Source organism: Dendrobates tinctorius, unplaced genomic scaffold, assembly GCF_039654945.1.
Source record: "Dendrobates tinctorius isolate UK_male_01 unplaced genomic scaffold, ASM3965494v1 ptg000001l, whole genome shotgun sequence".
Classification (NCBI taxonomy): Eukaryota; Metazoa; Chordata; class Amphibia; order Anura; family Dendrobatidae; genus Dendrobates; species Dendrobates tinctorius.
The window spans coordinates 2,410,578-2,423,486 of record NW_027361669.1 but is presented as its reverse complement, the minus strand read 5'-3'; the positions used below and the strand labels follow the sequence as shown (position 1 = coordinate 2,423,486).

The window sequence follows — 12,909 nt, the reverse complement described above, 5'->3', positions numbered from 1 at the left end:
TATTTCACGGTGGGAAGGATCTGTTAGAGTTCTCACACAGTACCTCACTTTTCTTGCTAATAAAAGGACTTAGGAACAGGGAACCTGCCTGTATCATTCCATGCCATAAGTGAGGCATGTATGTGCATGGCCTCGTTTGCACTTATCCTGCAATCCAGTTTTTTTATCTTATGGAGTGGCATTAAAATACTTGAAGGAAACTGATGCGAGAACCAATTGCATAGTTTTTAGGGGATTATGGGATCATCTGGTACATTAGTTTTTGCACAGGACCCATCAAGGAGATGGATCAGAAAACTCTACATGTTGCGTTTTTTTGACCCGGCTCACCAGTATAAGGCCTTGTTCACATGTTCAGTACTTTACATCAGTGTGTGTAAGCCAAAGTCAGGAGTGGGTGATAAATACAGAAGTGGTGACGTGTTTCTATTATAATTTTCCTCCAATCGTTTCTCTCCTGGTTTTGGCTTACAGCTCCTGATGGAAAATACTGAATGTATGAATGTGGCCTAAACTGGTGAAAAAGTGGGATGACAAATGATCAAGTAAGGATAACAACTAAAGGGCCTGTCACACTAAGCGATATCGCTAGAACTTGTGACGTTATAGCGATATTGCTAGCGATATCGCTGTGTCTGATACTTACCTATGACCGGCTCCCCCGCTGGTTATCGCTGATCGCGCGAGAATGTCCAGGACTGTTTCTCGTCGTCAGCTTCCGCTGGGCTTCCTGTGGAGAGACGAGCGTGGAGCTGGGCGGGAGGACGCAGGATCGCCTAGTGTGACAGGTAAGTAGCGATCCCCAGCGATGTCGCTGGTGAGATCTGCCTGTGTGGCAGCTCACTAGCGACCACTTAGCGATGCACCAGCGATCCTGACCGCGTCATATATCGCTGGTCGGGATCGCTGGTACATCGCTAAGTGTGACAGTACCTTAAGGCATAAGAAAACTGATCTGGACGGTATGAATATATGGAACCCAACTTAAGAATATCTTTGAAGTGTATACAAAACATTCATGGATCAAAAGAAAACCCACCCAAAAAATACAGGAGCCAAATGGTATATTCAACAATATATAATTATATTTTTATATATATTTATATATTTCTAGATCAGTACATTCAGTTTTTAACTTGTGTTTTTCTTCACAAACAGAAGAACTCTTACAATAGTAGACTTTCTAAAATAAATACTATTAAAATAGAGCTTCAAAATAAATATTCTATACAAATGAAACAACTCAGCGTATACTTTTTCTTCCATGGAGTGAATCTTTCAACGAAACATCTTGAAGAGAGACACTTTATACTGGTGTTTGTGAACAAATTGCACATTGGTTATGGACAATGGCATTTCCTTTACCCAAAACTGTTTTAGTGTTATGCCAGCCACCAACAAAAATAATTATAATACAACAATAAATAAAATTTTGATTTAAAATTACAACCTTTAAAATTGACGCTCAAAAACCAAAACCGTGTAAGGCAATAGGCAGGGGGAGCAGTTATTTTAGGAGTTTAACCAATCAATTTCCTAAAAAGCAGGGACCCCCCCTGGACCAATCGTGTCATACGATTCTATTAGGCCAAAAAGCCAATGTGTATTCAGATCTATAATAAGGCCATGTAAATGCCGGTTCGACCAGTAAAATATCTGCCCCCTCTGAACACAGGTAAGGGAAGAAATTTTCAAATCTGGGCCGTTCTTAGTGGAAGCGACAATGAAATCCGAGAAGTTAGGCTACCTGGATACGGCTTCCACATCTTTGAAAGGCAAAAATTTAATTTTGTAAAATGAAAAGAAAAAAATATTACAAATTCTCTGAAAGAGAACCAAAATGATGACAAATAACTTAAGATGTGCACATGATTTATCTTTCTGTACAGATTAGCTTATAGTGTTTAGTCTTAAAGTTATTGACTTAATCTTCTAATTTTTAGTTAATAGCCTGTGATTGCAGGTAACCGACACCTTGACTAAGTTTGCATACTCTGAGAAATACCTACGTTTGGCACTAAAATAGCACTTTTTTTAAGTTACAGTTCATATTTAACATTTTTTTGTATCGGGAATTAATTATCATCCACTTTACGGTCCTAGGGGTTTGCATGGCCACATATCTGAGAAGGGATTTGCTACACAAGACTCTATTAGTGTACAAAAATTCTATAATTATTAGCTTTTATCATTGGCACAAAATAACTGTGGAGTAAATAGGCTTATTGTTTAAGGTGTAACAATATGTAATAATTAAAGATGAGCGAATTTGTTCGGATTCGGTTCCGAATACGATCGGAATCGAATATTGTTTTAGCAATGTCCGTCGAACACAGCCGAACGTCATTAGGGTCAATGAGAGTAGAAATTACTGAATATGTTCGGAACCGATCATAAGACAGACATTCGGCACGAATAGTGTTCAAATATGGCTCGAATATGTGAAAATCAGATTCGGGGACAAAATCCGAACAAATTCGCTCATCTCTAGTTATAAACAAACCAAGTGAAATATGTTCCAATCAACAAACATTCAGCAAAGATCTCAATACCAAGGCAGTTTACTGCCCTACGGGGGGGAAACTTCACGCCGTACTGCAAAATATGAAGGGTGTCAGTACCTTCTTTATACAAAGTTTTCCATCCTGCTATTTAAATTAAAAAAAAATAAATATGTCTAATATGACAAAGTGCTAGATTTGCAGCAGTTTTAAAAAAATTAATACGAGGAAAAACATAGGAGTGACCTGTTTGGCAACCGCTAGAAATATATTATTTTTTTTGTTATTTATTAAGGTTTAATTGCATAAAAAGCAGCTACATAGAGTTGTCACAGGGAAGATGAATGAAGAGTTGTCACATCTTGTACCGTTAACCCTTATGGGTTTTTTTTTTAACATGACAGAAAGAGATGTGTTCCATACATAAAATGTGGTTTTAATGCAACGATCCTATGTAAATTGAACACATCCACGTGGTAATGAAGTTTCCCCCTATAGTGCAGGAACTACATGATATTTTTGTGAGACTAGCACCTATTAGTTGCCAGAAAAGAATGACTGGTTACTGCGGAGAGATGCCAAAATGCACCCTTATGTGAGTGATCCCTAACCGGCCATTGAGAACCTATTCATATGGATACAGTTATATAGAAAATATAAAAATAGTACAACTACAGCAACACACATGGGTGAATTTCCCTATAGCTCTGCTGACCTTTCCCTGGTAGATATCGAACACTAAAATAGACATTTTTGTATCTCTCTATGTATATTTACACAGATATACAGGGCGCTATTTTACAGTAGGGTCAAGGTAGAGAGCAGCAGCAAAGGAAACAAATAAAGTTACCATGCAAGTGTCAATTCGCATAATAATGACAACGAATGAAAATGAAGTTATTTTGTTAATGTGTGATGGATCACTGTTCCTCCAAGTCACCCGCTCTTTCCTGCACACTATGCTTTTGTTGTGTCCGGTTATAAAACGGGTATTGTGCTCTTATATTCCCAGCCATAGTGCAGCAGATATCCTTCTTTATTACATGAAAGAGAGCAGCACAAGGTCCTGCGATGCACTATAGGGTGGCAGGAGATGGGTCAACCTCTTACAAATGGAATTTACTTTAACGCCATGACCCGGTGTCGAAACGGCTGGGACGCTGCGAAAGGGTTAACCAATCTTGAGATATGCTTTACAGAAGGGGATTGTTACAACTCCCCCCCTTCCCCGGTGTAAGATTTTCTCATCTAGTGAACTGAAGATGCCGTCAACATTGAGGAGTATTAGAAAAGGGCGGCTAATAATAGGCAGGGTGGAACATACTCAACATGGCAAAGGAAGAAGGATAGGTAAGTCCTTACTGTAACCACCATGTTGAATCGGTACCCTTGCCACACTTGTCTTCTATTTGCCAAAAAATAGAAAAATACTTGGAAAGTGAAACTAATACATGTACAGTATATAAAAAAATACAAAAACAACAATAAACCACAGACACAAAAATGTTACATAACAAAGTCCCAGCAGAGCTCCCGCACATCCATGATGGCGTGGATGAGGCACATACTGAAACTTTCAGCTTAAAAAAAACAAAGACAGAAGCTTGTGAGGAAGAACTGGAGCTGGCTCGCTTCCATGCTAACTGAGAAGCACAAATGTGGTTTCCTAATGGTAGCTGTAGATAAAATACAGGTAGCTAGTAGCTTCAAGATATCTCCCGCAGCTATCTTATAAGCACACAGGATTTGGGAATGGTTCACAGCAGCAGTAATACACAATATGCATTTCATCCCCTCCCTTTGTGTAATACTAAGTGTTGCTGGACACCCTTATTTAAGAAATTTGAAATTAAAGCCTCGTGTGAGAGTATTCTGTCTGGAGTCTTTTAATTTCCTGCATCTTTGTAACAAAATTCATAAAACCTCACAGTCTCAGAATGGCTTCTCCGGTCTGCCGACCGCTTCTGGTGCTTTGCACACAACACTGTTTGTATTTTTGCATCGACAACCAGGTCGGCTTGCTTGGTCATAGCATTTCTGTGAAAGTTTTACGCACCCAGTGGCTGGAAGATAGCAAAGCAAGCAAGGAAGGACCAATGATAAGGCACTCATAAAAGACCAGCGAGCACAGCAGTTGGAGTGAGAGCAAGAACATGGGTGATCTGCACAGGAGCCTTCATCATCTTCGTTGGTGCAGTGGTAGAAGACGCCCTTGACCAGACACATACAAGTTGAGTAGTTGACCAGATTCTGTGCTGAGCACAGAAATTCTTGCTTGCAAACCCAGCAGGAAGGTAAGGTCCGTGGGGTAGTACAGTCTTTGCATTTACATTTACCACAGGCCTCACAAAGTAGATAGTGCTTGTCTAGTTCTTGAGCCGCAGGGCCTTTGACATCCTGAGGCTTACAATTTATCACTTTAGGCTGTATCCTTACTGCCCTGGGTGGCGACTGATCCACCACTGGAGGTGGAGCCATGTGATCCAAGAGTCTCTGGTCTGAAGAAGTGCTACTGCTGCTGCTAATTGAACTGGGACGCCCGCTGAATGATATCCAAGGGTGCGTAATATCTGCCTCACACCTTTGCAAATGCTGATTGACAAGCATTGGCTCATGAGGACCCCTACTGAGCTTCTGACCGGTCAGCTGGCTTAGAGCTGGGTTGTCAATATAATCATTTTCAAGATGAGTGGTTTTCATCTGATCAATGGGCAGGATGGTAAGTGGGTGCTGTAACCTCCCATAGGGTACTCGACCATCCAACAGAGGCTGCACCATGACTGCATTGGGCACAACGGTGATGCTGTGAGGAATCCTGGAATCCATTGGCCTACGCTCTGAATGATATGAGTATGCTTTAGAAAATCTGAAAAACAAAACAAAAAAAAAGTCTTTTTAATGTCCTGTAACTTTGCAAAGCAAAGACATGGTTGTCAGACAAGGAAAGATCCCACAGGAAAAAGAGAAGATAACAATTTAGATGCATATTAAACTGAGGAGGCCATCTCCCGCCTCGACTACTGCAACATCCTTTTCTGTGGTCTCCCTGCTAACACCCTCGCACCTCTCCAGTCCATCCTTAACTCTGCTGCCCGACTAATTCATCTCTCTCCTCGCTACTCCTCTGATTCTCCCCTCTGTAAATCTCTTCACTGGCTCCCATTCCCTCAGCGTATCCAGTTCAAATTACTAATACTGACCTACAAGGCCATCTATAACCTGTCTCCCCCATATGTCTCTGAACTAATCTCCTGATACCTTCCCTCACGTAATCTCCGGTCCTCCAAAGACCTCCTTCTCTCCTCCACACTTATTCGCTCCTCACCCAACCGCCTCCAAGACTTCTCCCGAACTGCCCCTATTCTCTGGAATTCTTAGCCCCAACAAGTCCGACTATCAACCACATTTGGATCCTTCAGACGGAACCTGGAAACCCACCTCTTCAAGAAAGCCTACTGCCTGCAATGACCCCGCTACCTCCTTCTCTCTCACCACTACCGGTGATATCACCTCAACCAACACCGAAACTGCTGCAACCAACCAACCTTCTGTCTCCTTCCCCACCATCCTGTAGCATGTAAGCCCGAAAGGGCAGGGTCCTCTCTCCTCTGTATCAGTCTGTCATTGTTAGTTTGTTTACTGTAAGTGATATCTGTAATTTGTATGTAACCCCTTCTCATGTACAGTACCATAGAATCAATGGCGCTATATAAATAAATAATAATAATAATAAGAGTAGAAAGACAATTAACACTGCATCCTATAGGCCACAATCTTCATTCTACAAATAAAATATTGTTACTTTTATAATATTTAGAATTCCTTTAGCAATATTTCTTTATTATAATCCGAGATTATCCTGTGAATTGCGACACATACTAGAATAACGAAAGACGGCCAAACACAATGACTGGAAGTTAACTATGGGAAGCCAAGCCAGAAGAGATAAGTCCATCTGGCCTCACAATTTACAACCTGCTAATAAATGAGTTCAGAAGATAACTATACCCACACATTCTGGTTTTTCTGCTATATTTTACAAGATACATGGCTGAAATTTCCTTGACTAGGCACATTGTATGGACTTCGCTATTTGACCATGTGTGAGGTTCCAAGTGAAATGCAGTATTAGATAAAAGTAACTTAACGACTTTGAATAACTGTGGATGGATAAAAAAAAATGTATTGGCTACACTGATTTAAAGGTCCCCATAAACATTAGACTATTGATGGCTGAACCTGCGAATATGGACAGGTTGAGCTGACAATCTGTGAATGGGGCGCCGTCCGACAGATCGTCTGGAGAGATGTTGATCGCGACTGTCCAATTTCAGTCTGACATTCACATCATTCCCCCTTAGAAAAACCGACGGCTGACGTATCAGTAGGTGGCTTTCTCGTAGAGAACATAGGAGTACTCAACTGAGCGAGCGCTCCTGTGTATGTGGGATTGTCGGCTGACAGCCATCTGCTGTGTATGGCCAACCTAAAATTTGGTAACTAAAATCAATTAATGCCCCTCAATCAACACTAATCTACACACTATGCCTAATTACTACACAATCATACACACATCATGCCTTTATAGAAACGTATTCATTATTACTTGCTTATATAGGCGCCATTTATTCCACAGCGTTTTACAAACGTTATCATCACTGTCCCTACTGGTTCACAATCTAAATTCCTTATCAATATGTCTATGGAGTGCGGGAGGAAACCGGAGAACCGGTAGGAAACCCACACAAACACTGGGAGAACATACAAACTCCTTTGAGATGTTGTCCTTGGTGGGATGTGAACCCAAATTACAAGGTTACAGTATTAACTACTGAGCCCCTTAAAACACTAGCAGAAAAGGACCCTAGTGGAATATTTAATACATGCATAAATGAAAAACAAAAAGTTGCAGAAAAAGACGTTTTTTACAGAGACACTTGATTTTCCTACAAACCCCACGCACACTTTTCGCCATACCTCTCCACCGCTGCGCACATTTCGGGTCGCTACTCATCTAACACGCAGAGAGCTCTTCATACCAGGTCACAACAACAAGCGCATTTTCATAGAACGGCTGACTCGTTGTGTTGCTTTAGTTTCTGATTTCATCGAAAGAGAGCAGTTCAGAGCTGGAATCTATCCAGTTACCCAACAGCTACGCGAGTCAAAAGAGCACAGGAAGCGACTAAGCTTAAATCAAAGAGCGGATACGGCCCGGCTCCAATTTAGAAAGTGCATATTGTTTTCTATGAGACGTAGTGCTTCCTCGTCGAGCGACTTTTTTGTTTGTAAGCACTGTTTGAGAACCACTTAAAGGGGAAGTGCACATACAGGATTAATTTAACTGGCGCATCATAGGAAAACATTTCAAGTAATTACAGTAAAAAAAATGTGAAAATAACAAAGGGCTATAATTGACCTGTCAAAATGCAAGTTGTGTCATCTAATTGCAGCTTCTAAAGGTGTTTCCCAGTGCCATGAGTTTTCTACAGAATTTCAGAAAGGAACGCAAAAAGGTTTTAGGATTTCCCCAATAAAAAAAAGTAATGAAATAATTACAATATCACTGCATTACTAGGAATATATTTTACAGAAAAAAACATAACAATCTGGATGTCAGTTCCTGTAGGAACTCGGATTTAGTTTTCCAGCGACTTATATGGAATTGGTTTGATAATAAAACAACTCAAAGTTTTTCAGGAGTGGAAAATATATGTTTTCGCTTACGTAACATTTAATAAATTAGTCTGAGTTTTATAATCTTATAATCAAACTTTTTCAGGACTGGAAAATATATTAAATATTTTTTGCTAACGTAACATTTAATAAATTAGTCTGAGTTTTATAATCCTTCTATTTATACCAAATATTATGGAAGATGGGAAAATAGAAAATGGACAGATAAGATCGGCATAGGAGCGTATGAACAACGAGCCATCAGACGCAAGAAGAGGAACTTTGCTGTACTATCTCTTCTCACCAAGCTGTCAATGACACCTAACAAAAAATTAGTAATTCAGAGAATAGCAGAATATAACACCCTTGATCTCAGTTGCCAGCGGTATAATAGGTTTTCACTGAGCTACAAAACAGGAAGCCATTTCTCATTCCGTTTATGAGGCCACTGTGTTCTGATCGATTACATATGCAGCACGCTGGGCTTATGACAAAGCAGGTGCCTCCAAAGCATTTACCGGCTGATGCTTCCACTGCGACCACATCTGCAATCACAGCTGTTACAACCCCCCCTCCCATCAGATAAAATGCCCACGTTTCGCCCCCTGTTAAAAACCCTTTTTAAGACCCTCAACGGTGCAACCGTAATTGCAAACCGCTGAGCTATATACATAGTAGTCTTAGTCTCACCACATCTGGACTTTCAGCTTTCACTAAGAGCTCTGCTTCAAGTTTTTTTTTAGGTAGGTCTTTCCTGAGGACTCCAATGGTCAGATTGATTTTGCAGACTTCCATTTGTTATTATAGTCATTGTATTGGAAATATGACCTTCACAAAATAATTGAATTAACATACGAATTAACATACTACTACTAATTAAAAAAGTTAAATAAAAAGAAAGACATGTTGACACTTTTTTTTAAGTACTGCATACTAGAATTTGAAACCCAGTGCAAAAAAAAGAGAACATGTGGCCTGCCAATATATAACAGGATGTGTCAAATCTAGCAAAAGCTATGGAGAGGTGGACTGAACCCTGCCATCTAATTGACTACTTCCTCCTCTCAGCTTGTCAGTCACGCAGGGCAATAATAGCTCTGACACATCCACATCCTCTTAGGAGATAACTGATAATCTGCCAGACATTGATAAGAAAGACACATCACCTACTGAACTAGGAAACTGCAACTGTCTGCTAATTGTCACTCATCACAAACCAGATGCTGGAGCTAAAGGGACTTCCAGGTTACTCGCTATATGCAAACCTAATTATCGGCAAGCGTCCAGCCTTTGGCTGATGGCACACGGTGGAGAAGTTAAATGTGAACCCTTACTAGGGTGTCCTCGTGGTCTAATAAAATAGATGGAACAGGTCGATGATTGACACCACTGCGGTCAATTGTGCTCATTCATTACCTTTAATTCAATTTACCCATATAGAGTCATAATAAAAATATGTCAATCAAAGAACACCTGATAGTACATGCACACTTTACACATACCCTTCATTACACCAATACTGTACTACTAATACTACTAAACCAACTATACCATACTGTATAGTACAGTGGTCCCCAACCTTTCTGACCTTGAGAGCCACATTCAGCTTAGAGAGAGGGTCGCGAGCCACATCCAGCTCCCACCCCCTTCAAAGTAGTGTCAACCAAAGCCCTCATTACAGGTATAATGATAACCAAAGCTTTTTCACAGAAATCACTCCAAAGCAATACACTGAGATCCAGGGGTTCCCACAATACCCCCATTCAGTATTCTCCCATCAAGGACTCCCAATGCACTGTCACATCCCACATCCAGCTTTGAGCACCTAACAGGTAGTACCATCCTCCAGCGTACCATACCTAAAACATCTCTAAACCCCTAAGACCAGTAAATGTGCATCCAGATCTGCTCTTCTGTACAGGCTCACAAAATTTACCATTTTGAGATATACTCTTCATACCGGTTTGCTAGACCTGGACCTAATGCACCAAGCTGGCAGTCGCGAGCCATAACTCATGGGACTGCGAGCCACATGTGGCTCCCGAGCTACAGGTTGGGGACCCCTGGTATAGTACTATACCAACTATACCATACTATATAGTACTATAACAACTATACAGTACTACACCAACTATAACGCACACACCAGTAATAGTCAGTGCGTCAAACTGCTCAATAGACTTTTAAGTGCATTGCAGAAATAAAAAAAAATGCAGAAATAAAAAAATTGAAACACATCTGTTGGCACCATGACATAGTGAATATTGTAATTCCAAGTAAAGCGCATTTATATCAATATATATATATATATATATATATATAAACATTACACATGTATACTATTTTTATATAGTATCATGTGCGTATATATACGCACACATTAAAAAAATACATATATATATGTATATACATTTCTTTTAGATTGAATTTGGTGGTTAGCAATCAGTTACAATTCCTCTAAATAGTAGAGATATTCCTGCTGCTATACATTTTACCAGGGATTTCACTAAGGCGTACTCTTGGCATCATTAAAATAGGAAAAATGCCTACTATGGAAAACCCAGTAAAAGCTCATGAATGAATCTTCACTCGAGATGGTAGTAAATTACGCCTTCAATGGCTCTATAATTAGCTATATGCTGAATGGATGAGTTACTACACAATTGTGTTTACGAATGGTGAAACGCAGGGTAGTCATCGCCCATAAATCAGCCTCCAAATAATCCATTCATTCCGATTTCCTATAACAGACTGTAATGTGAACCGCACCGGTCACAGCCATGAATACCAACCCTACAACACCTCCATCCTTCTCAGGAAGCCTATCACACAATTAAGCATTTGACGTCGATTTTACCGCATCTCATCCCTTTTCCCCAGCGTGAAAATGTGTCGCGTCAGTCCGATTTTGCACAACGATCGTTCCCTTACGACACCGCGACTGGCACAATCTGGCAACGTGACGGCACATCGCATGCCACAGACATTCTTAAAAACCCCATACCGCGCCATAGAAACTAAAAATGTGAACCCTCACAAATAACGGAAGCTCCTTAAAAAAAAAAAACCCTATTGCCTATTTAACCCTTCACGACTGCGCCTCACCCTACGCTCTGTCTGTGCTTTAACGAGACGATGCGACGTGTCCCTTTAAAATGAGCTTTGCGAACGCTTAAACATTAACTGAAGATAAGGTCTGCAAAAAAAAAAAAAAAAACAGCATCTGCTGGGGATTTTATAAGAAGGGGATACTCGCGTACATGTAGGTGGCTGATGGAAGCCATATACTCATATATTATGGTCTGCAATACGGAATAACAGCCATTAGACCAATTCTCTAATCTGCTATAGCTGTGACCATCCCCAATAAACGCAGGGCAGACCCACCCTATATGCAGGATGGAAAACCTTAAGATCCATTTTCAATCACATATATATATATATATATATATATATATATATATATATATATATATATATATATATATATATATATATTTCCACAACATAGATGTGCCATAAAATTAGGGGAAGCCCACTTGTGCATGACAAGCTGCTGCAGGATGTGCGATGTGTCTGCAAGCTCTGGGCCTTCTCTCCAGAAGCCGAAAATTCTCCCACTTGTGCCCCCCAGAGATACGATCCCCCCACAGACCCCATCCCAGAGACAGTGCATGCAGCTGACATGCAGGACTGCAGAATCTGGGGCTGCGCACACAAGCAATCCATGCTCGCCTGCCCAGAAAGAATGCATCCTGCGTCATCACTGCTGCTAATGGGCCATGGCCGGCAATCTGCAGCCCTGCCAGCACACATCCGATCACAGGCTCATCTGACAGCTCGATCGGCTCCAATCCGATCGGAAGCAATTCATCCATGGGGCAGAGCTGGAAGGAGACTGACTGGCCCGACAAGGACTAGGATTCTCCGAGTAGGCCATCGGGTATCATCTCCGCTCCCCATGCAAAAAACAAATGTATAGGAGAGAAAATACAGATACTGATCGCTGAGGATCGTGTGGTCGCCATGGCAGACGATCTGCTGGGGGCATGCACACTGCGATCATGGTTGCTGGTGCAGGAAGCTGGGGGTCTCCTGCACAACCGCACCCCTCCCCCTGTGACAGATCAGCAGCACATACAACAGCAGAGTAGCAGAAGCCCCCCACTCCAGCAGCCTGATGACCATAAAACACCCCTAAATATGCACTAATCCGCATCAATCACACCGAATCTAGATTGCTCTTACTTGTAGGGCTGCAGCAAAGCTCATGACTCAATACTCCGAAAATGTCAGATTTCCTTAGCTGGGAACATAGGAATCCTCAGCACAAGTCCTGATGATCCAGGCTGCATAGCTCCTCCGCTGTCAGCTCGCTTTTCGCTTTCGATGTTGCAACTCCCTGGGAAAATGGCTTTTTTATGAATGGGAGGGATGAGCCGTACAGCGCATGCGCCTCATCCCACACACTTCTTGTGAATGGGAGGGAAGAGTCCGGAGCGCAGGCGCGCACCTCCCCACCCCTCCGCACGATTCTTATGAATGGGGTGGGCGCAGAGCAGAAGTGCGCTTGCGCATAACCTGATTTCTTTATGAATGGAGACCGGAACCTAACCTGTGCGTTCACTGAGAGCGGAGCAGGGTTTTATGAATGGGAGTCAGCTGAATAAATGGCGCGTGTACAGCAGCCCTGGGGGGATAGAGGGGGAGGGGAGGAGGGAGCCTGCAGCCA

At 41.6% G+C, this 12,909-nt stretch overlaps 1 protein-coding gene across 2 annotated transcripts; it reads right to left on the bottom strand.

Moving 5' to 3' along the window:
* Positions 1-1,063: 1,063 nt before the first annotated feature.
* SPRY4 (sprouty RTK signaling antagonist 4) lies at positions 1,064-12,595 on the bottom strand. Of its 2 annotated transcripts, none has more exons than XM_073578910.1 (2): positions 12,426-12,595; positions 1,064-5,367 (listed from the first exon to the last, which is right to left on the bottom strand). In XM_073578910.1, the coding sequence occupies exon 2, from the start codon at positions 5,325-5,327 to the stop codon at positions 4,434-4,436; it is 894 nt and encodes a 297-aa protein (XP_073435011.1). In that variant the 5' UTR covers positions 5,328-5,367; positions 12,426-12,595; the 3' UTR covers positions 1,064-4,433. The 2 variants fall into 2 exon arrangements, with proteins under 2 accessions (XP_073435011.1, XP_073434262.1); XM_073578161.1 differs by lacking the exon at positions 12,426-12,595 and adding an exon at positions 7,479-7,717.
* Between the last annotated feature and the right edge of the window lie 314 nt (positions 12,596-12,909).